General features: G+C 37.2%; 1 protein-coding gene across 2 annotated transcripts in view; it reads left to right on the forward strand.

Moving 5' to 3' along the window:
* LOC108048251 (adenylyl cyclase 78C) overlaps nucleotides 1-25,093 on the forward strand; it is a 37,082-nt gene that overhangs the window by 6,092 nt on the left and 5,897 nt on the right. Inside the window, exons 2-14 of one of the 2 annotated variants that reach the window (XM_044456725.1) lie at nucleotides 6,563-6,916; nucleotides 15,788-15,957; nucleotides 15,992-16,275; nucleotides 16,339-16,639; nucleotides 18,097-18,401; nucleotides 19,032-19,173; nucleotides 19,307-19,488; nucleotides 19,558-19,759; nucleotides 20,602-20,735; nucleotides 20,810-20,899; nucleotides 21,486-21,647; nucleotides 23,285-23,421; nucleotides 24,732-24,872. In XM_044456725.1, the coding sequence (XP_044312660.1) occupies nucleotides 6,873-6,916; nucleotides 15,788-15,957; nucleotides 15,992-16,275; nucleotides 16,339-16,639; nucleotides 18,097-18,401; nucleotides 19,032-19,173; nucleotides 19,307-19,488; nucleotides 19,558-19,759; nucleotides 20,602-20,735; nucleotides 20,810-20,899; nucleotides 21,486-21,647; nucleotides 23,285-23,421; nucleotides 24,732-24,872 (2,294 nt within the window). In that variant the 5' untranslated portion in view covers nucleotides 6,563-6,872. Of the gene's footprint in view, nucleotides 1-6,562; nucleotides 6,917-15,787; nucleotides 15,958-15,991; nucleotides 16,276-16,338; nucleotides 16,640-18,096; nucleotides 18,402-19,031; nucleotides 19,174-19,306; nucleotides 19,489-19,557; nucleotides 19,760-20,601; nucleotides 20,736-20,809; nucleotides 20,900-21,485; nucleotides 21,648-23,284; nucleotides 23,422-24,731; nucleotides 24,873-25,093 lie in introns of those variants that run through there. The other variant, XM_044456724.1, reaches the window with a different exon arrangement.

Raw genomic sequence — 25,093 nt, forward strand, 5'->3', positions numbered from 1 at the left:
CTCGTGTTTCTCGGTAAACATCGAAAAGTAAAAGAAATAGTTGTCTTTTATCTCATTAGAAACATCTTCACTGTCTGCGCATTTGTTTACTCACTTGCCCGATAAATTTTTTGGCTGCGGCTTTGATAAAACACGCCCAGAATGAGTCCGAGCCATATATATATTAATGTGCTGAAAAAATGGGCAATGGCTGCCAAGACAAACAGCCGTAAAGTCATAATAATTGAATAATTAAAAACACACAATCAGTTAATTTTTTGATTAAATTTTTCGCTACCAAGAGAGTGAAATTAATGGGAAGATAATAATTTTCATAGCCAAAAGAAAAGTAAACAAAAGCACACACATGCAAGTGATTTGTCATTGTCCAAACAACGCAGAAAGGGGAAAAAGCGAATGCGGGGAAGGTGGCTGAAAAAAAAAAACATAATTGAAATTCGCAACAGTTTTCATTAATTTTCCAGCTGGGAGGGGTTTTCCCGGGGAGGTGGCGTAATGGCAATGTAGACATTAAGGCTACACACAAACCATTTAATTCCCTTGTTTAATCATAATTTAAGACACGCTTCAACGTCACTCAAAGTCAGAGTCAAGGCAATTGCGAATGGTCCAGAGAACCCCCTTTGAAACCCCATTCCCTGACAATTTTCCAGCGTTTGTTCTCTGCTTAATTTATGCAACATTTTTGCGAGTTTGTCGTTGGCCCTTCTTGCCGTCTCATATTTGCTTTTGGCCCAGTTTGAAGCGAAGCAAGCGAAGAGCATATTTTATTTTCAAATATTTTACATTGCAAAGACCAAAGGGGTTACCAGCTTACATGTGTTCAAAGGGTGGAAAGAGAGCAATCACACAGAGAACTGTTTTCATGACTAGGTTGCGGTTGGAAATGTTTTTGTATTAGAATAAACCCTTTAAAAAGAACATTTAATTATTATATTCGTCTGATGTAAAGATATTTAATACGATCCCTCATATCTTTTAAATTTGTGTTAGCGTGAAATATTCGACATTTTAATTTATTTTTATGGAAAGGTTTTCGTATTAGAATAAACCCTTTAAAAAGAACATTGATTTTTATTTTTGTCTGATGTAAAGATATTTAATACGATTACTCATATCTTTATATTTGTAATAGTGTGAAATGTTCTACATTTTAATTTATTTATATGGAAATGTATTCGTATCAGAATAAACCCGTAAAAAGAGACATTTAATTATTATATTTGTCTGATGTACAGATAATTAACTCGATCCCTCGTATCTTTACATTTGTAATAGCGTAAAATATTCTAAATTTTAATTTATTTCTATTAATGCATTTAAGGGTGATTACCAGTATCGGTTTAATATAATGTTATTATAACGTGTTTTGTGTGTTTCATAGCTTTATCACAATAATCGTATTTCCTAATTTATATAACATGTTGACAAAATCCATCTTAATTTGCACTTCCTTGTTCTCAGTGCACAAGCTGGAGACAAAGTGATCCTGTCCGGCTTATTGCAATGCGTTTGATGTGGCCTGGGGGCTATATGTTTCCTGTTTCATTTTTACGGCTTTGTTGTGGAATTAAAGTTTAATATACCCCAGCCGCCACCGCCTCGTCCTAGCAGGTGTTACCCCTTTCAAGCCAGTGGCTCATAAAAAAGGCCAGCTTTTCTTTTTTGTGTAAACAATTTGGCTGGATACGAATTTTATTTCCACTTCGTTTATTGTGTCGTTTGCCAGTCAAGTTAGGGCAAATGCGAACATTTTATATTCGAATATTAAAATCATGATTGGGTGATACTAAAACAGATGATTTATTAGCTCGCACTGATGAGGGTTAGTCATTAATGTTGCCTTTATATCTGGGTAAAGGAATCTGTAGCTTTCATTGGCGATGACAAACATAAAATTGTAAGTCCCAAAGTGCAGTGGTGAAAGCAATTCTGTGGCAACTCATACAATATGCAGTGACTGCTAATGCATGCAACTAAAATAACATGCACATGCTGCAAAAACTGAAAGCGAAAAGCGACCGCATAATGTAAACGCGCAAATGCCATGATTAGCAGACATTTTGTGGGAAATTAAAATAAATTGCCCGGTGGTAAATGTGAAAATGTGTAGGCAAAAGCATAAACACACACTATTTTGACCAACACCTGTTCGCCCTTACGCCTTTACCCAAAAACTTACTCAATTTCAGGGCACTGATTCAATTTATGCGCGTATATTCATATTTCAATTCAATTAAATCCACCGTTACGGCGCTGACAGCGGACGCATGATATTAAAACTGAAATGCGTTTTATAATAAATTATGTCTGCCTCATTCCATATTTAAACATCAATTTAAAAGTTCATTTAAAATGGCCAGCGGTCGCTGGAAAAAAGGAGCAGCCTGAAAGTAGGCAACGAATTTTGATGCCTGCCAATTAAATTGATCATACGCAGCGTGTGACTGAAGTTGGAATTGGTTCGTTTGCATGTTATTAAAATAAATGAAAATTCAGTACTTTTAGAAACGGACTGTAGCTTAAAACTTTAAAATGTGTATTTGAACTTGCAATTATTCATAAATGCAAAACAAATAAGGTAGAGTTGGTTTTATTTTAGCTTTTTGTGGCATGTTAAATATTGAATTAGAATAAGAAGAAACAAAATTGGCGAAATAAAAAAAAAAACATTTAATTGCTGAGAATTTGATATGTTTTAATCAGGGACCGAAAACTTTATACATGGATTTCTATGTTTTCTTTTAAAACTCTTTAATAAAATTTATTTTTGTGAAATATATTAAAGGCATTGTTTTAATTGAAAATACTTTTTAAGAGGTCTAATATTTGTTAAGGTAGTATTTATTGAAATGTAGCCGAGATTATTGTTAAGAAACTTATAGGTAAAACGTTAGTTTTACATTAAATATTTTTGACTTTCTATAGTAAAACTCACTTAAAGTACGTGTATTTTAGGCATTGCTCATCTGACAAAAAGTAGCTAATTCAACAACTAATGGAACTAATTAAAACTTAAAAAATTGTTTACAATCAGTCCCAAGACAATCGTAAAATGTTAGTTCATGATAGCAGGGGCTTATAAACGGCTCTCCTGTTGTTTAATTAATTTAAAAGGTCCTTATAGTTCACCTGCGGGAGTGTCCGTTGTCGTAGTCTCTGCTTTCTTTCTCACCGGCTTCTCAGAACTTTCAGTTGGTCATTAATTTATTTTAAAGAAGCGCATAATTGCCCGGTAACTGTGCGAGTAACTGGAACTGCAACCCGGCCAACCGGTCCAGTAAACGCTTATTCATGGGTGCACTCTTGGCTGTAGGATTAACAAAGGAAAGGGCCACTCGGATTGCAGTATCTGTGGTCCGTTTGTTTGCTCATCGCTCCTTTCATGCAACATAATTCGCTGGCTTAATGCGAGAGTGTGGCAAGCGGCAAAAGGAGCAAAGGACCCGGGTGGCAAATTGCAAGCTGCATGTCCTTGCCAGCACCTCGCTGCCCTTCCAGCAAGATGAGTAGTTGAGTCGCCTTTGTCTCTCTGGTGTCGACATGAATCAGAAACTTAATTATTTTCGGCCGCGCGATGGTGCAAACTGCTTTGCCCAAACAAACAGGATAGCATCAGGACGAAAATACACGCGACAAAAATGTACATACCAAAAAATGTGTCATTGTGGTCGAGTGAATGGCTGCAGACAATTGAATAAGAACAAACAAAACTTCCTATTTAAAAGGTTTGAATCATTTATTTTAAAGTGCAGAGGAAAATACTAAAACGTATGAAAATGGAAACACTTCAAAATCTCCTTAGAGATTATTAAAATATAAATTTTCTAGAAATCTTTATCAAAAATGTAAAATTGTAACCCCTATATTTTATTTTATTCTTCAAATACGTACATGGGTAGTTAAAGCCTTAAATTGTATACCAGTGGCATTTTGAGCACTAATTTACTTTAATAAAAAAGCCTTTGCTTGCTAATTTGTAATACCTTTAACAAGGGTTTTTTCTCGGTGTTTTAGCAGCATTTGCAAAAACAACATAGTGTTTGCAAAGTGCGACATAAATCGACGTGCCTGACATTTTGACGCAGCTTGCAAAGGTTTTTTTGTTTTACAGTTCAGCTGCAGCAACAGTAGCAACAAAGCAATCGTAGGAATATTTACACTCAATTTACTGCCACTGGTGATGAGTCCTTTCTGCAACCCCAAAAACCCACACACACTCTGCCATTCGAGTGTCGTAAAGCTCGGTGTTTTTGTGTGGCCCACACAAAGGATGTGGCACGCATATCCAAGCGGATTTCGGTTGAGCTTCTGGGAATTGGGATTGGACATTCACCTGCTGATGACTGTCACACACAGAATCCTCCTTTGAGAGTATATTTTTTAAAATAATTTCCAGCAGGATTCAGAAACACTCTACTTTAAGGCGGGCTCTCGTAACAATTGCTGGCGGTGAAGGCAATTGAAATAGGGAGGGGGAGGACACCCCTCAGCCACATGTTAGCCAGACCGGAAACTTGGCTAGCAACGTCATAAACTGGTTACATTGTCAGGCGGATGGAAAAAATACGCAAAGGAGAAATGAAATGAAAGGAGAGGAAATTGCTGGCATATCCTCACGCAACAGGATGCACATAAATCATAGCCAGTGCCGTAAAACATATACGTATATTTGCTGTCCGATAAATATCCGAGTAGGGCAATAAAACATACTCTGCATATGGGGATCAGGCGGATATCTGCCATATATTTACGATGAGGAATTGCCGCCTTAACGCCCGTCAACGGACTAATAGACACCCTGTTCGCGATAGCGGTTAAATGCATCCTGTTTAATGGCATTAAATTGTGTTTTATGACTCAATAATAACCGTTGAGTTGGAGGACCTGCATCGCCTGCTCTTAACCACTTTCGAGCAGGCGAACCACAGACAGCATTTCCAAGTGGCCGCGAGTTGCACGCACTGATTGAATTTGACCGGGTGTTGCATGCTCCAAGTGGCTTTCAGTGGTGCACAAGAAAAAATATACAATTTCTTGAAATTTTGTCATTGACTCCCATTAAAAATACTTCGATTTCTGAATCATATTATTCTTATTATTAATCCGATCAAAAAAGAAGTATATGCTCTCAATTAATAACATTACGCTTCAATTAATATGTTGAATTTATGACCTTTAGTAACTTTAACTTTAATAACTAGTTTGACTTATAAAAAGTGTGCTGCCGATCTATAACTATTATTTAATTTTTATTTGATTCCAGCAGCAAAAGGAAATAGCCTCTTAAATTTACAAAATGGGCTGTCTAACCTCATTCAAACTTTCGGTGAAATATAATAAAATCTAATCAAGATATTTCTTATGACATTTTTGGACCAATGTATTTTTGACAGTTAATTTTTTCTTTTTGTGTGCCATTTGCAATTGAAATGGGCTGGACATAAAAAACAGCCAACACCACGGCAATTGTCCCTGACTGCTGCTCCTGTTCTGTCCTGCCCCTCATCCTGTTCCTCCTCCTCCTCCTCCTCCGGATCCTGTTCCTTCTGTGCAGGGCGCACATGTTGAGGCAAAACATTTGACATTTCTAGTGTTTGCCCTATGTGGAGGAGCACCAACGGCAGACACTCACACCAAAAGGCGACAGTTTAAATGGCAAAGTAAGAGTGACTAACAAACACAAACCCATATGACTGAGTGCACCGATTTTACCATTCCCTGGCTTTTTTGTTTGCCCAGATTCTGACACTGGTATTTCAGGTTTCATTTGCCCAGGAATGTCAACCTGAATTATAAAGAAAACGAATTTTGCTTGCATATCAGTTGTCTTTTAATTTTGTTTTCATAAAAATTCACAAATGTATCTTTGAAATGGGTGCTAATCCCGTTAACATAAAACATAATGAAATTAAATGCCAAAACAGAAACAAGAACGAATTACCATTTTATCAAACTAAAAAGTAACTCTATAATAAATTAGATACCCTTTTTATAAAGTACAAAATATTATTAGACACTGTTTAAAATAGTTTTAAATCGATTTGATATTAAACTGTAACCCTTAAATCAATTTTAAATCAATTTTAAATCAATTTTAAATAAATTTTAAATCAATTAACCTATTAAATCTATTTTAATCTTAGTTATGTTCTTTTCAAATTTGTTTTAGGTAGTCATATTCTTCACTAACCTACATAAGAGTACAAAACTTTCAACAAGAGTATAGTTTCATACAGTTCCCTTGTTTCTTTTGGCTTCTTTTTTATGCCACTTATCGCGCACACTTTTGCACTTGTCACCATCCTTATATAGACGTATATGTATTGCTTTTTTGAGCCGGTGACGTGTAGTGTTTGCCACTCTGTCGCACCCACACCCTCTGGAAATCTGTCAACTGCAACTATTTATTAAATTATATACTGCCATTGTTAAATGCGAACGACTGGCGGCGAGTGTGTGTCTGAAGACGAAGAGGGTGCCCTTCCCTCCGGCGGAATTGGAAGAGATTTTCGAGTTTATAAGTAGTGCTAAATGTGATTTTCCGCTTATCTGCTTACAGATTTGGATTCCAAGTCAGGAGCGGATTCCTCGACGGATTCTTCGGCACCATGGAACACACGTTCCTTACCAACGGACATTGCCTCCTGCCTCGTTTATCTTTTTGTTTGGCGGCATTAGGCAAATTGACAACAGCTTAAATCACTTTGAGGTGGCTTAAAGCCCCGACGTCAGCAAAGAGCACTCCTGTCAACCTCAAGGATTCGCAGTGTTGCTGCCGTTGGCAGTTAAAACTCTCACTTGACGTGCACCAACGAGCTGCAAAAAAGGAGGAAGCCGAGGAACAGCTATAGACAGAATCATCCAGCACGATGGACGGGGAACTCGAGGAGGAGGAGGAGCGCATTTGCCTCAGGTGAGTGTCGACAATTTGGCTAAGAGTGCGCCACAATGTTGGGGCTTCAAGGTTGTCAATGATTTCGATGCCACCCGCGCTCCAATTGCATTCCTTTCAACCGATTCATTTAAAGGATGTAAAATATGCCCGAACTATTTTCTCATTATAAAGTCATTGATTGGTAAAAAAAAAGTAAAAGTAAATTTTACAAAATTAATATGGCAAATAAGAAATAAAATAATTGAACAAATAAAACAAAAATGTTATATTTAAGCAATTATAAAATATTTATTTTTAAAAGCATAAGTAACATTTTAAAGATAATTGAAATTATAATACTTTATTATTTGTATTTGATTGGTTTTTTTTTTTAATTTTTTATAATAAATTTGAAGTACAGTCTATAGAAGTTCTACTGTAGTTAGTTTGCTGCAGATAGTGTTTCTAAGAGAAGCCCCGCTTCGCTCCACTTCTATTTACAATAATCAATTAAATGGGTCCCCCAACAATGTGTCGCATTGGGTGTGGAATTGTATCCGATGAAAGCCCGGGAACAAAAGGCGACAATGGCAACAAAGCCACTGGTATTCAATGTCAATCTCATATTTCAATTATGCTTTATAAATGGCAACAGACGACGCGTCTGACAAAGATGCTGTCTTCACTTGAGTCCTGAGCTCAATGGACTCGTTTTAAGGGGAAGAACCTTTAAATGATTCAAATGGGTGTGTGAAAAATGTCAGGAAACTTAAGAACGTCAAAACAATATATTACTGTAATGGGAAATAGCGCATACGCCGCGTGGCCCCTGATAATTCACTTTGGAAAATCAAGCAGAGACCATAAAGGACAGCTTACTCGTGTCTTAATCGAATAATGTTGTTTTAATTGAATACTAACGAACCATCGGCTTTTAAGCCCATTTTAAATTGATAAAAGTTAGAAAGGGTGGAATCTCCCCAATAATTACTGTTTGCAGGCTTGGCAATAAAACGTAGCATTTAATGAAGAATTAAAATCCAAAGTCAGAGCGCTTAGCTTTATGCCATCAAACTGCTTTAATTGCTGTGAGTAAGCTCTTTCTCAGTGGCTCTTAAGCAGAACTGACTGCGTGCCCCCAAAAGTAAACATAACGTACTGGCCATAAATTTAATATTTCAGCCGCATCCAGTCGAACTCGATGGCTCAACCTCAAGGAGCAGCAGCTGTAGATGTCAGGACAACTTGAAGCGTCTGCTTAATGCTATGCAAATTTCTTTTTCTATGCAAATTTTCTTTTTACTCGTAGTAAACAAACGGCGGAATCGAAAGAAGGGGAAATTCTGTCGCAGGCGACAACACAGAAACTAGGTAAAAGGCAACCGAATTTGCCATAAAATGTGAATTTTAATGACAAACAACAAAGTGAGGAGGGACAGGTTTTTTGAAAGGGAAAAAGCGAGGAAATGAGGAAAATACATAGCGCGACTTTTAATGGGAGAAAACTTTTGCTGCAGCTAGCAAAGCTAATTAGTGCGCCATAAACATAAATAGCCATGTCCTGGTAACTTTTACGAGATTTTAAGATTTCTTTGGCAAATGTCAAGAGGACTTGGCGTACCGCATTCGAGGGATTTGAGGTTTGGGTTCGGGGCAACCGATTTGTCAAATGTAATGGCTTTCGAATACTTGCTAACTTGATTGCTGCCTTAAAAAGTGGCCACTTACACGGCTTATTGCCTTTTTCTTGTGCCACAGAAGCTGTCCTGATTGCTTTTGATTTTGAATGTGTTTACCCAAATCAGTGGCAGCCGTCAAATAAAATGCTTTGATACGAGCCACAAAGCGGCAAAAGGACATCAAAGCCTTGGTCCTGGCTAAGCGCATTTTCTGCATAACAATGCGTAACAGGGACGAGCACGAAAAAATCGAATAATAATGCTATTTTAAACAACCGCCAAGAAGTTCCAACTGAGATTTTGTGCCCACAATGGGAGAATTTATTTGCTGCCCAAGTCTGATTGATCCCAAATATGTTCGATTTCTTTTTCTTCCTGATGATTTAAAGAACACTGCACAAAATTTAAATGCGTTATAGATTATTTAAGCATCTGAGCCTGAAAAAAAAACAATTAAATAAACAGAACAAAATATACAAATTCTATGAAAACTAGAAAAATAATCTTAGTGTTTATTAGATTTCAGATTAATCCTTATTTGATCTTAGCTTTTTCTGTGTGTATGGAAAAACTTTCTATTACCAAGCCTTTTGTCCCTTTTTATGGGTTTCTTCACTCCTTCTTTTTTTGTCTGACCCAAACTGAGCCGCTGAGTAATTTTTCTATTTTCTGCTTTGTTGCTCGCTTTCAATTGCACACCCATGTTGACCAATGTCCGACATTAACCCAAATCCAGCACACACACATACTGATGCACACAGATATGTGTGTGGGGAAAGGTGTCTGTCTGTCTGTCTGTCTGCCCGAGGGGTCTTTTATGGGCCAGGACTCTTAGCCAAATGAAGTTGCCAAAGACATGGCCATATCCATAACCGAACTGGCTGATTCTCGTTGCGGCAAATTGGCCACCTGCTGCGTTTGTTTTGGCATGCTCTGCTGTCATTCTGATGGTTGTCATTTCCTGACCTGTGCCGGAAATTAATTACCAATAAAATTATGATCATTGCTTGTTTTAATTGATTTTATGGGCCGACTTTGGGAACAGTTAAGGGCGTAATGGCGATATTATCGATTTTTTATATTTATTTAACTTGATTGGGTAAAAGTTCTTAAATTCCTACGATTCGCTTGTTCTTATTATACCCGTTACTCGTAGAGTAAAAGGGTATATTGTATTCGTGCAAAAGTATGTAACAGCTAGAAGGAAGCGTTTCCGACCCTATAAAGTATATATATTCTTGATCAGGGTCACTAGCCGAGTCGATATAGCCATGTCCGTCTGTCCGTCTGTCCGTCTGTCTGTCCGTCTGTCTGTTGTCTGTCCGTATGAACGCTGAGATCTCGGAAACTATAAAAGCTAGAAGATTGGCATTTTGCATGCAGATTCTAGGAGTTCCTACGCAGCGCAAGTTTGTTTCAAAAAGGTGACACGCCCCTTTAACGCCCACAATCGCTTATATACGATTTTAAAAATTTAAATATTTCGGAAAGTAAAAATGCAGTTTTATTGTGTTTATCAATACCTATCGAAATGTAGAAGAAATTTTTCAAATCGGACCATTCGTTAAAAAGTTATGCGTGATCAAAGTTTCTATCTCCATCTCCCTCGCACTCCCTTTACCTGAGTAACGGGTATCTGATAGTCGGGGCACCCGACTATAGCGTTCTCTCTTGTTTTTCGCTAGTATTATTTAGTTAGTATGCTACTTTGTTAACAACACATTTAAAATTTTAAAAATGTATACACTATTTTAGTTCTGCCCATAAACTTTATTTGATTTTATTGTTTTTAACTATTACTTCTGTTAAATTAAATCTATCTAAGGTTAAGACATAAATTTCAAGATTATACCGTATACAAAATTTATTTGTATTCCTAAAAACTTGTTTAAGTTGGTAACAATTTAATTTCAAGAAAATATACACTTTGGAAAACTCAATGTATAGTTATTAAGTCTATCATTTTTCAAGGAAGCAATATTCTGACCAAAAATTCCATCTGGCTTCGCTTAACCCCCTAAGTAGTTCAGGGTTATTCTGATGACCCCGACAATCCGTTAGATATCTCTTCCTCCGGAGAAATTTTACCCAACTAATTATCTTTAAACATTTGTCATCCTCACACACATCGGATGAAACCGTAGGAAACGCTTTCGCACCAGCTGGATGATAGCCACGCCCCTTCCGGCACTATGGCCTCGCCCCTTTTGGAACGGCTTAAACGCTTAATAAATAAACTAAGCAGCTGGCCAGACATGGCTGATATGGTTGTTGTAGTTGGTGCTGTTGTGGCCATATCGATGGCTCAACCTTGCCAAGTAGTTGGTGTAGTTGTTGGTGGCACCAGGGCATTACAATAATGCATGGGAACCGCCCGTTGGGGCCCTCGGGTTAAGCATAAATATGTCAAGTGTTAATTGCTGCCACTTAACGCAGAGCACAAACTCAAATACAACCGCAGAGACACACATATACTGGAAGAAAGCGATAAAGATAAGGCGGAGAAATCTTAAAATAAATATCATAATATAATAAGGGCTCTTAAATATTAGTTATTTATGTACAATATTTTATCTGTCTGTTTTGATTTAACTCCATCTATTTCAAATGGAGTCCAACAATTATCATAAGTTGCCTTTTAAGATTTTATATAATATTTAAATTTAAAAACAAGAAACAAAACTTTGTTCATTAAATAATAATCGAAACTACAATGTTGATCTTAAAGTTAAATATTTAAAAACCACATTAATTTATTTATAATATTTAAAAAGTTCAATGACGGAAATGAAAAGACTTACAAATATGTTTACAATATTTTTTTTTGGTGCACACAAAGACGTGTAAATATGACTTTAATCTACTTAGCTTAGCAGCTGCCGCCTAAAACCCCCGCTTTCCAACCCTCTTTTCCTGAGTCTGGGACTTGAAAGTCGCAGCACCATAAGCAAACAAAGCCACACACACACACTTGTTACACACCCAATAATGTGCTTTAACAAGTTTCTTATGGCCATAAATTCAACAAGCCAACATAAGCTCATAAAAAGGACTGACTACTGCCTCTTACCTTTTGGCCTTGGTTCTCCCACCCCTTTGGGCCAAAAGTGGGTGGTGGTTCGAATGGCTGATTGGCGACTTGAAACTATCCCCACTGTTTGTCTATATAAATAAAAGCCAGCAGGCATGCCTTTGACATTTCATATCTGAACGTTGGCCGTACAAAAACACACCTCAAATTTCGCAAAATAAGGGGAAACACAATTTTAAAAATGAAACTAGAAAAGCAGGAAATAAGCCTTGTTTTTTCTACAGCAAAAGCCTTCCACTGTTACGTATCGAAATGTTAAAAATTTCAAATATGCTTATGCTGGGGACACTTCAATTAAAATGGGCTTTCTTGCCCTAAAGCTCAAAACGGAATTTCACTGAAATGCAATATGCCGAATAAGCATTAAAAATTCCTATGGGGAAAATTTTTGCTTTGACTAAAAATGTGAGAAAAATGCAGAGCTTAAATAAATGTGTACTTAAGGACTGTTTTCTTCTCTTCTTGTTAAGCTTAAAATTCAATACGTTTCCATAGTATAAAAGATACTTTTAGATAACGCTGAAGGCGAACATTTTGATAAAAATAAAGGTAAGGTTTTAAAATGCCAAATAACAATATTTAGTTTGGGCTATTAAACTAAAATAGGATCTATGGGCACTCAATCTATTCTTGAAATCAATAGTTAACCTTAATTATCGTTCAATAATTTTTAGCTTTACCAAAATATTTCTTTTAGGTAAGAAAATATTTACCTATTAACATCTAGGGGCTTGTTCTTCTAAGAAAGCGATCAAATATTTATTAAAGTCCCAAAAATGAATTTAGGTCCACCAGCACCGCTCCTGCCAAAGAATAGCCATCAATTGTTGATTATCATTTAGGGACCCATCATAATTACCATTATCATTCTGGCGGGCAAGTCAACCGGGCGAACTCGAGTCAATTACCATATCAGCAACATTGTTGACCAAAACTGATTTCACTTGGCGTCACCGCGAGCGAAAGAGAGAAATATGGGTAATATAGAGAATATGGAGAATATGGAGAGAAACCAAATTCAAAATAACGCTCGACAGTATCATATTATATCCCGGCGATGGCGAATTTTTCTCGCTCAGTTGTCAAACGCCAGTCCGATGTGAAAGACGCGAAAAAATACTATTTAACCAAAGCAAGCCGCTGGCGGCAGCAAAAATAATAATAATAATAAATAAAACCTGTTGAGCAGTCTCACCTAACATATGTCTATATAAATATACACAGAGTATAGATCAACATTTGCATTGTATATGACGCCAAGTCAAAAAGCGGTGAAAAGTGCAAAGTTCCTTGAGTGAATCACGGAATAGGTTCCATATTTGCATATTTACATATTCGACCCTGACAATGATGGGCGAGGAGACCCTGTCAATGTCCCTGCCTCTCCCAATTCCCCCGCGTTCGATTTATCGATTTTGTATTTTGAATATTGTTGCGCCATTATCAACACATTTATATACGCGATAATTATATTAGAAGTTTATCTCGACCCATCGCTGGCGATAAACTCCACTCGAATCGCCTGGATTGGTTCGGTGGGCCGATTTTCTTTTGTGGGATTACTCATCGAACGACTTCAGTTGGAAAAGGTAGTGCAACCGCTTGACAATGTGCTAATCAGTGAAACGGAACATAATCCGCTGTGATCGGGCATGTGATACCGCCTTATTGGACCAAACCTTACAGGTGCGTGAATAACTCGAAACATCTGCGGAGATGTTAAAAGTTATACGGTTGGTTGGCTGGGGAGGTGCTAAAATCCGCATCTTTACAACCTGAGAATTACACTTGAACTGCGATCTCGCCTGCAAATTGATGTTCAAATTGATTGTTTTTAACGCATGGCGGAAAATTCCATCTAACGTGGGAGTAATCCAATATTTATCGACGTCTTTTTCACCTGCACTGCAATTTCAACGAATAAATCGGAGTTTGAATTTGGTTAATAAAGCATTTACTTCCCATAAATGATAACGATTATTTTATAGGGAAAGAGAATCAGAAAGAGCAGAGATTAGGAGAGAGAAAGGGAGAAAATAGGGAGATACTGCTGCACATTGTATAGGCCAGTAAATATGGTAAATATAATCCACGCTGTCTGGCGCAAACAATCCAACAATACAGTGCCACCTTTTGGGCAGATAACACTTGACATCAATTTGATGATAACTGCCATGCAACAGGTGAATGGATCGCATTAAGATAAATACAAATTAAGAAATGTATATATTATTGGAAATCGCTTAGTAATGCAAAGAAAGTGTCATCTTATTAAATAAGTTGTTTCGTATTAGGACTTCAACTTAAATTTAAAGAACCCTCTTAACGCTCTTATAATAATAATGGTAAAGGTCATAAGAACCAACTATATATTCAAAATTTTCTTCAGAGAATGTATGAAGTCAGATCTAAAGTTAATATATTTTCCACATATAAAGAATTATAAAACGGATGTATTTTTACACCAATGCCACTTAATCAATATGGAAAATTTACGCAATGATATGTATATCCATAGGCATCCCAACATGGCTTAGTTGACCCCTCGGCTTATTGGTATTTCTTTTGCCAATTTCCTTCAGCTAGATTTAAATTCGCTTTCCCAGAAAAGTGTGCTACATTTGCAGAGGAATGCGTGTGTGTTGCTTGGTTTGTGTGTGTGTGTGTGCGCGTGCCTGCACGTGTGTTTGTGCACTCGTGTGTGTGAGTGTCTCACTGCTAATTTGAATAATGACAGCGACATCAACGCGCCATTTTCCACTGTCGTCGTGCTGCCTTGTGTCATTTTACGTTTCCGCTGCGGCATCGGGAATTTAACATCAAATAAACTGATATAAAGCATGGATAGATATATATCCGGTCCCTTATCAGCAGAAACAAAAACAGCAACTTAATAAATACAAAATTATTCAAAAGCTCTTAGTCTCGAAAGGGGGTTTGACAAAGAAATTCGAAGTCCCTTACTGACAGATTCCCGTTAAGTAAATTACCGAAATCAGCGAATTATTCAAATGCCACAAATCGACTTATTTCATTTACACAATTTCAATTTTGATTTGCACTTTAATGGAATGGCAATAAATAATAATCAAATAAACTACAGCTTGAAATATTAAACACGTAAATTACAATTTGGTTTAATAATTCTGGAAGCGAAAGTAAAATTGGAAACTTGCGAAGGAAGTAAGAAACTTATACCCAAAATAACCAAATTCACTATTACAATAGAAAATAGACAAATCAGCAAATAATTTCAATGCCACAATGTAAGTAATTAAATTTACGCTATTGAAATTCGAGGTTCTCCTCCACAAGAATGCATAGTACAATAAACAAGAATTTGTCTTGCGACTCTCAAAAGGTTCGAGGGTTGTGCAAAGACATTCAATCGTTATTGTGCGAATAAATATTGAAAGAGCCAAGGGATACCACCCATGGAGACGAAAATTAATTTCGATTCGGCAAAATGTTCTTTTCAACAAATATTTAACAGCACTTTCTCAATATGAGGTCCATTTTAAATTCAAAACAAAAATATTTTCAGACCTTTAAGAATACCCCACAAAAAAAACAACACATTGCAAATTTCTGCACTAAAATAGTTTCTATTATAAAATTATGAATTTAAGGCTAAAATGCGCATCCTATTTTTTAATAATAAACATAAAAGAAACTTTATTAAACAACTTTTCATCTTTTTGTTTTTATCGAAATATTAAAAGAATATTAAATCTTGAACAAATACCTTAATTTAAGCTTTTCCTTTAAGTATTTCTCACTTCTTTAAAATTAATTTATTCTCCTCAACACTTACATTTTTAATTCGCGCCACCAAATGTTTACATTCATTAGGAGGCATTTAAACTGCAAAGTAAAGATTGAAATTGAATGTTCTTTGATCTAAACTAATTTAAGTATACTAAAAAATCTCAATAACATCTTGATGAAATCCAACTGATATTATAAATAATTTGATATATGTCACACCTGTTCATAAAAATGATTTATTTGAACTTCCTTGAAAATGTTAAACTTTGGATTTTGGATTTCCAGTACAGCCCAAAAAGGCATTTTAAAATGCACTAAAAAATATGATTTTTAATGTACTTAATTTCGGCATTGTTTTTTCTTGCCATGTAGGACCGCGGAGGAGGAGCAGTTGGCCAACATGGATGACGACAAGCTGGTGTCGGATGAGGTGCACATGCGGCAGTTGAGTGCGACGCCCTCATCGGCGTTTTCGTTGCAGCAGCGTCGGCAGAGCAACAGTGTGACCCACTCCGCGCCCCCGAACTCACGCAGCGCGGGGGGTGGGGGCTGGGGCTGTGGTGGGTGACACGAAAGAGGAGGCGCCTCGGGGGGAGGAGGCGGATCCCGATGAGAGGGTGGTCCTTCGGCGGGCGGTGGAAAAGGGCGCCATCGCCTTGGCCCAAATCGACGACCTAAAACTGGAGGGGGATGATGATGATGACGACGATGGGGAGGAGGATGTGGATGAGGGTCTCGGTCTAAGTAATCCCGCAGCGCAGACCACAGATGATGAACAGATTACGGTCAAAGGAGCGGGAACAGGAGCAGCAGTGACCACCATCACATCCTCGGCAGCAACAGGAGACGCATCCTGCGAGGTAAGTTAATATGCGCGCCCACGCACTTAGGACTAATTAAAGCCAAGCTAAAACCAAAAACAGCAGGATGCAGCCACCACCAAAGCCACAACGATAGCCACTCCGGACATGTCGAAAATACCCCGACTTCCCGGCGACGGCGCCCAAATGGAGGACACTGGCGACCTGCCGCCATCGCTGCGTGCCTCCACCACATCAATTTTGTCCAATTTGCGCAAGAAACAGCAGGGCGGCCCTCTGCGCGGGGGCGTGGCCAAGCAGACGCCCCTGCGGGTGCAGTCCGTCCGGATTGTGGAGGCCAAGCGGGCCTACGGACCCAAGCGCCGCACGGAGAGCTGCAGCATCTTTGGGAACAGCAATTTCGGTAAGCGGGGACTTCGAATCCCGGAAATGGAGTTGGGCAATGGGGGCTCTTAAGTTCTAAACCGGAATTGTTATTGGCGTTTTTTATGGAGCTAAGCCTGCTTTAAGACAATCAGCCTATTGACTTTGGTTACTCCTTACGGCAATTCCGGCAGTCTCAGTTTAAACAGAACCAGTTGTATTGATTCAAGCACATTTAACAAGCATCAACACTAAAAATATAAGTCTGACTAAAATGTTTAACGGTCAGAACGAGATTTATATTTTCAAATCGAGTAATTCAATAACACTACAATTATTTTCAAAATATTTTAGAATTTTTATAATACAATTAAATAATAATTTAAAATAAACAAGAAAGGAGAGCAAACTTCGGGCGGAGCCGAAATTGATATACCCTTGCAGAATATTCTGTAAATTATATTCCCCAAAATTATTTATATGATGCATTCTTAATACTCATAAAAAATTCGAACTTCCCAAATTTAAAAACACCAAAGTTATGGCATTTCCAATCGTTCAGTTATATGGCAGCTATAAGATATAGTCGGCCGATCCTTATGAAATTTGGTAGGTCGGATTAATTGGCGAAAGATTAAACCCATAGATAATCCCAACTTTCTAACTTTACAAACACCAAAGTTATGGCATTTCCGATCAATCAGTTATATGGCTGCTATAGGATATAGTCGCCCGATCCTTATGAAATTTGGTAGGTCAGACTGATTGGCCAAAAATAAAACCCATAGAAAATCACAACTTCCTAACTTTAAAAACACCAAGGTTATGGCATTTCCGATCGTTCAGTTATATGACAGCTATATGATATAGTGGCCCGATCCGGCTCGTTCCGACTTATATACTACCTGCAATAGAAAGACAACTTTTGGGAAAGTTTCAAGCAGAAAGCTTTAAAACTGAGGGACTAGTTTGCGTAGAAACGGACGGACGGACAGACGGACAGACGGACATGGCTAGATCGACTCTCCTGGTGATGCTGATCAAGAATATATATACTTTATAGGGTCGGAAATGTCTCCTTCACTGCGTTGCAAACTTTTGACTGAAATTATAATACCCTCTGCAAGGGTACAAAAATTCCAAACAAATTTACAACTGAGTGCAAATAAATATTGAAGAAAAAATTGATTCTGCATTGAACATCATAAGAGGAACTACAAAAAATACAATTTTCTAACATCTAAAAAGCATTTGCATACCTTCCTATTTATTTATATTTAAATGGTACTTTAAAGTCATTTTATATCTACAAGTTCATTTGGGCTCATTTTAATAGATCAGAATTAATTTATTAAAATACAAAACTAAATTTAAATTCCTTGAAATTCAGATTTTGCGTAGTGGTTTTTTTATTGGTTTATAGATATTCAAAGCAGATTTCATTTATGTATTATTGACTAATGCATCTTACTATATATTCTTCAATATATATTAAAGAACATGATCTGGAATCGGGAAACTCCCTAGCCAGCATCGCTGGTCAGCCTCAGCGACCGTTAAACAACGAGATGTATTCCGCCTTCAAAAGTGGCAACGTGGTCAAAGGAATCCTGTGTCCCTCGTTGACCAACTCCTTCAAACAGAGTTCCCTGGAGCGATCCTACCTGACCTACACCCATCGCCAGCGTCAGAAATCGCTTATCATTGTGAACGTGGTAGATCTCGTGCTGAAAGTTGTCTTAGCTTTCGTCTGGATAATGCGAAGGAGCGAACAGGGTCCTCTTGATACCGAAGACGGAACGGTGAGCTTAACTATTTTCTTATTAATTTATTTAACTTTTTAAACCTTAGCTTTGTAAACTCTTATTATATCGACTAACGGATCTTATTAAACTCTTTTTAAATGAATTGATATTTTTCAAATTATAAAAGAAATTTGATAAGATTTAAATTTCACTGAGCTAACATTTTTACTTTATCTTTGTATAACAGATTAAACTATTTTTGATAAACATAAATAAATAAATAATATTTAAATAAATTCCTTTAATCACGCATAAGTATTGCTAAAAGAAGTTTCTGATCTGTGTGTTTCTTAAAACTTTTTGTAAAATTGAAATCAGAAATTGTAGAGAGAAATACTTAAAATGTTTAATATAATTATGAGAGATTAGATATTCTCTGATAGAATTGTAGCTTTATTATTTGAATACATCTTTAGTGAGCCTTAATAAGGTCTTAGAAAAGTCTTGGCCTATAATCATGCAAAAGTATTAAAAGTTTTTTATCGTGTATTTATTTCCCCCTTTTAAAAAGGAATTCAGAAATGATCTAATTAAAAGTGTTATTATTCAATGTAATTCTTTATTTAGACTTAATTAAATCTAAGAAATTAAAGGTCTCCTCTCCTAATTTTCTCGATATCCTTGCAGAACATGGCGACTGCCATCACTTGGTCTGTTTGCTGTGGGATTGCGAACATGGCCATCTGCTTTTTGGGCTACTGGCGGTGTTTTGCCAACAACTATTTGCACTGGGCCGCGGTCTGCACATGGGTGCTCTTCAACATCCAGGGTGAGTGGGTCGTAAATCATGCGTCACCTGCATGGACCGTCAAAATGGCAAATCCGTTTTTCGGAATGATTCCCCTGCGGGATGAGTCGTAAATGTTGTAACTCTAGCCATGATTTTCTCTCTGCCGGCACAGGATTCGTTGGCCAGGGCGTGGGATTCGCCGATCGCGAGTACCTGGTGTGGTACATCCTGTTCGTCATCTTTGTGCCGTATGCGATGCTGCCCCTGCCCCTCAAATGGTGCGTTGTGGGCGGAACCATTACGGCCAGCTGTCACCTGGCCGTGATTACCATCATCAAACTGCAGCACGGCGAGGTAATTGGCCTGCGAGCCAAATCGTTTTGTGACTTTTGCCTAAATCCCGGGATTTATGTCTATTCGCAGGCCACCATCAATGCCGAGTGCGTTCTGTTCCAGATCTTTGCCAGCTTCATTCTGTACACGGCCATCAACGTGGCTGGTATGTACACAAAGTATCTCACGGATCGTGGTCAACGGCTAGCATTCATCGAAACCCACAAGGCCATGGAGCACAAGAAGGAGTCGGAGAAGGAGCTGCAACGCACCCAAAAGCTTTTGGATTCAAGTAAGTGAAAATTGGAAAATTTTCCTTAAATGTTTTTAATTTATTACAAAAAAATTTTTTTTTAATAATGTAAAATTATAACTTGTTTTACCAGATAATGGTGTTCAATTTAAAAATACTTTATACATGATTTGACTTATTTCACTCCCCCATTTGTTAGTTTTTATATTAACTTGAAGATAAGGATAAATTCATTGGCTTACTTAAAAAACGGTGCTAAGTGTTTGTTCAATTTAAAATTTATTTTATCTATGTCAATCTCCAAAATTGAATTTTTATAAATTATTAAAGTCAACCTTACTTGAATTTATTGTTTTATATTCCAACAGTAAATACAAGGGTTTGAGATAAAAATAGTTTAAGAATTTATAGTTTCGATTGTCACCATTATAAAAATAAACAAAAATAAAGTAAACTCATTTTAATTTCTTACAGAAAACATTATATTTAACTCGTTTTGTATTAAGCAATTTTCTTGTGATACTAAGACCTGTTGCATACGATTATTTATTTCTCTGGAAAAACCATACTGCCTGATATTAGCGAAATTCCTTTCAAGGCTTTATTGCTGTTTGCTTAAGTAGAAACTACAAATGCGCAAATTCCCCTTGTAATAAGTTGTTAGCTGTGTTGAGGGACTTCTAAGTGGCATTTTCCCCGTAAAGAGCAGGTAGAATAAACCTCCGCCCTTCCTGGTAATTTCGCGTTGCCTGACAACTGCAGGCCGACGGAGGTTCCGTTTGCCTCCAGTTTACCGGTCCTCGAGTGAATATATATTGCCTTCGGTTCGTGTTCAAGTTGTTGCTAACCCCACTCCGCGAAATTCCGCTTCTTCTTCGCAGTTCTGCCCAACATCGTGAACAATCAAATTCGCAGCGAAATGTACAAGGGCACGGATCCCACGGTGGAGACGCAGTTCAACAAATTGTACGTTTATCCCATGGACAATGTGAGCATTTTGTTCGCCGACATTAAGGTAGGTGTACAAGGAAGCCTGAGCGGTTTATAGTGTGAATTTGGACACCTTTTCTTTTTCTCTTTTGCCCTCAGGGATTCACCGAATTGGCCAGCAAAACTTCGGCCCAGCAGCTGGTGAAAATCTTAAACGACCTGTTCGCTCGATTCGATCGCATTGCAGAGGTAAGTCGCAAAACAACAATAGATTTATACTTGATATCCGCTGGGAAAAAATCTACTGGCTATTCATTTATTTAATTTATATAAAGGGATTATATTTTATTTAACAACAATTAAAATCCTGTATCTTGTTTATTAAGGTCAACTTGTTGTTATCACTAGATTAAATAAAACGTTGAAGTAGACCAAATAAATAATTATACATTTTTGAAATTTCCAGCAAATTGTAAAAATTTAATAGTAATTACTCCAAGATTTGTTTGCGTTTTAGAAAATTAATGGAATGTTTTGCATTGTAATGCTACCAACATATTGGAACTGCCGAAACATATTTTTAATGAAAATTTCTGATTTTTTACCATAAAATGTCTTATTTAAATAGGAAAATTGTTATGTATTTTTGGTCATCTTAAATAATTTGGAGTTGTTGAATCGGTTTTCTTTGATTTATTACATGTCTTATAAAAGTACAATTTAAAATTTCTCCGAACGAATAGTTTTCTGTGTGGTGTCCTACATTGGGTGAATGTTTTTTTGAGTGATTTTCCCCCCGATTTCAACCAACCCTCTCGCTTTTCCGCCCTCTAAGGACAACCACTGTCTGCGCGTGAAACTGCTGGGCGATTGTTACTACTGTGTGTCGCAGTTCGAGAGCGACAACTGGAAGACGCGACCGGATCACGCGGTGTGCAGCGTGGAAACTGGCCTGCACATGATAAAGGCCATTAAGGATGTGCGCCTGCACACGCACGTAAGTGGAATCGAATCGAATTGAAACGAGGTGGACACGATGGAATGTGACACTTGAACATTTATTTAAATTTTATTAAATGCAACCTGTCCCAGCGAAAATTGGAACTGGCATTTAAAACTAGCATACATTTCAGGGCAGGGGCTGAAAGTTCACTTAAATACATGGTTCAACTAAACTCATAAATAAGCTTACAAGTCATAAACCAATTAAAGAACTGAATCAAAATGCTATAAGTCACAAAAGAGGGAACTTTTAAATATTAATATTAATATCAATTTATAAAAACTAAAAAGAACAGTTTATTTATTTAGTATTGCAAATATTTGGATCAAATAAGCTGGCAGAAATTATAAGGGATTTATATTATAAAAAAATGCAACGTTAATTTAAATCCTTACCAGTCAATTGCTTTTTACAATTTTATATTGCAACTCGTGTTTATGTAAAAATAAAAATCCAAATAGAAAGCTGGTCAAATAGCGAGGCTCAATGAGCTCCACTTAAATAAAGCCAGACTGACATCTGTTGAGGTTGTTTGTCCTTTTTTCTGTTAGTGCTGGACATTTGAAATATTTAATACCCATTTTTCAGTTTCCATCTGTTTGGCATTCTTTTATTTGTGAGGAGGTTTTCGTATTTTTTTAGTGCACAATCCAGTGCCCCGCTTTTGACCCTGGGCAGTGGCACTAGTATATATATTTTATAGGAGTAGAGGCAGTGGACGTGTTGACAATTCATTTGTATGCAAATCTCAACAGAGCAAAAGGCAACGACAACGGTCGGCCGAAAAGCAGCAGCGAGCCTTAAATTTTCATACGACAAAGTGCCACTGGAGTTTAATTGATTTTTTTTTGTGCGGGGAGAGCTTGGGGCATGCCGCAGAAAACCGGGGGAATCCCATATTCGTTTACGGGGATTTATGCCGCCTGCAGTCGCATAATTGGGCCGCCGACTTAATTGCTGCGGCAGTTTGACGATTGACTGGCCAACTCACTCTGCGAACTGACTGACAGCTCAAGAGAATTTTGTGGAAGAGGTGGCAGATCATGAATGGAAAAGGTTCTTTATTTAATTAAGGTAGGGTGAAATTCAAACAATATTTTTTGACAAAGCAAAATACAGACTATAAAAAGTTATCAAATATTTTTAAGATTAAATGGGAGTCTTTGGCCTTAGCAATTTTATATCACATGCAATACAATTTAATAGTTAATAATATGATTATGTAAAAAGAGAGAGTCTAGATTTGGAAAAACAAAATTCTTTAAGAAAATATAACAAATATAACTCTTCAAAAATAATCAAGATAAATCACATCCTAAACACAAATAATATCGAATATACCCATTAAATTTTTGTGTATGTGTATATATCCCAAAAAAGCGACTAGAGGGTGCTTCATTCTTTGGCAAATTATTTGTATGGTTATTACTAATTAATAAGGAGAATAATAAAAGAATTTGTAGTAATTGGGTAAAATAACTATTACAGGCAATCGAGTAATTAAGGCGTTTTTTACATTAAACCAATCTTTTCCCTTGGTGTAGTTAGTATGAGGTGGACACTCCCCATCGCTGGTTGGAAAATCCCGCTGTGCTCTGCATATTTTAAGAACTGCGCTTTGCAAATTGCAGGTGGACCTCAATATGCGCATCGGCATCCACAGCGGTTCGGTGATGTGCGGCGTTCTGGGCAACAAGAAATGGCATTTCGACGTTTGGTCTAATGATGTTATCATTGCAAATCACATGGAATCCGGCGGCATTCCCGGGTAAGTAAGCCAGTCACGTAGAACTTGCTCGAAAAAGCCAACTACACAGCTGCGTGTGGGTGCAATAGCAATGAAATGACAATATTAAATACGCACAGGCAGGGGATGATCCTGAAATTCTAACAGGATTACTTCCTTAATAAAGCGGTGCATTACTCATTAGAAACGGAATTGCATAAATAAATGATTCTGTTTATAACCATGACTGTGATTTAAGGTATCTTAATTGAGGAGCAAAGTTAGCAGCCACAGCTTCTACTTATTAATTCTGTGTAACACAAAGTGTGCCATATACACTTAAAAATATTTGAAAGCGTCACAGAAATAACTTGGGAGTTGAAATTAATTGAAAAGGTGTCCAAAAGTAAGCTGTGAAAAATAGAACATACTTTTTTTCAAAATAGAATTAGGAGTCTAGAAATAAATAAAGCATATATATATTTTTTAAATTATTTGTCCCACAAAAATATATAAATAAACTTTTTTAACTCAGTGGGAATAAAATCTAAGGTTATTTCAAATAATTTCGTTTGTCTTTCTCATATTGGGTAGTGTGAAAACTTGTTTTATGACTTATTTTTTTCAAGATACAAATTTAAGACACATATTTCTGTAACGGGTCTGATGGCTTGTTGTTTTTCAAGTGTAGCATACCTTCTTGGCCTTAAATTAAAATGTAAAACTATCCGTAAGACGAATAACTTTGACTTCAGTGGTAAGTCTCAGGCTGGCCACAGTTTTAATTGGCCAATTTGCGGATCCTGTGGCTCAGACTCTGCCCTTTATTTTGCTCATGCTCCTGTGCAGCTCACAACAATTGCTCGGTAATTTTGCAAGCTTGGCGTGTTTAGACACAAGAAACCAAATAATAGAAAGAAACAGCAGAGCAGCAGTGGGAAATGGAGAAAATCCGAGCGACCGCAGAACCCGAAACAAAATGAAAAGCCCCAGAAATGAAAAGCTCAATTTAATGCAAAATGCTTTGATGTAATGGTGGCCTGGACGGCAACCAGAAACCAGCAACCAGTGGAGCAGGAGTAGCAACATTATAGAGCTCCAAGGAACCCAGTGGAGACCCAATTATGAAAGGCCCACCACCCACACGAAAACACAAAGAGATGGGCGGGAAAAATGGGAAATAAAATGGTCGGTGGTCTTGGGCGAATCACCACGCACAATCATAGAAAACGTATGCAAATATTTGAATTTAATTTTCGGCAACTACATTTCCGAACTTGCAACTCAAGTCTGGCCTATTGCTAATACTCTTACCTCGGAATCTGTGCTTCCACCCTCCCCCCCCCCCGCAGAAGAGTCCACATTTCGGAGGCGACGCTAAAGTGCCTGAACGATGCCTACGAGGTGGAACCGGGAAATGGCGGCAGTCGGGACAATCACCTCAAAATGCTGAACGTTAAGACCTTCCTCATCAAGCGCACCGAGCCATTGAGGTAAGTGAAAAGTACACTTGGAAAAAAAATGTTTTCTATGTTTTAAAATATCTTTTTAAACAAGCTTTCTTAAAAAAAAATCAAAGGACATTGATAAAGAAATGAATTTGCTTATGTTTTAAAGCATTTAATTTGTTTATTTTATTATTATTTAAAGTGTGAAGCCTTTTGTTTTTAAAGCATTACATAAAGGTTTTTTTCAATTATTGATAGTAAAAGCA

Source organism: Drosophila rhopaloa, unplaced genomic scaffold (assembly GCF_018152115.1).
Source record: "Drosophila rhopaloa isolate 14029-0021.01 unplaced genomic scaffold, ASM1815211v1 contig_150, whole genome shotgun sequence".
NCBI classification, from domain to species: Eukaryota; Metazoa; Arthropoda; class Insecta; order Diptera; family Drosophilidae; genus Drosophila; species Drosophila rhopaloa.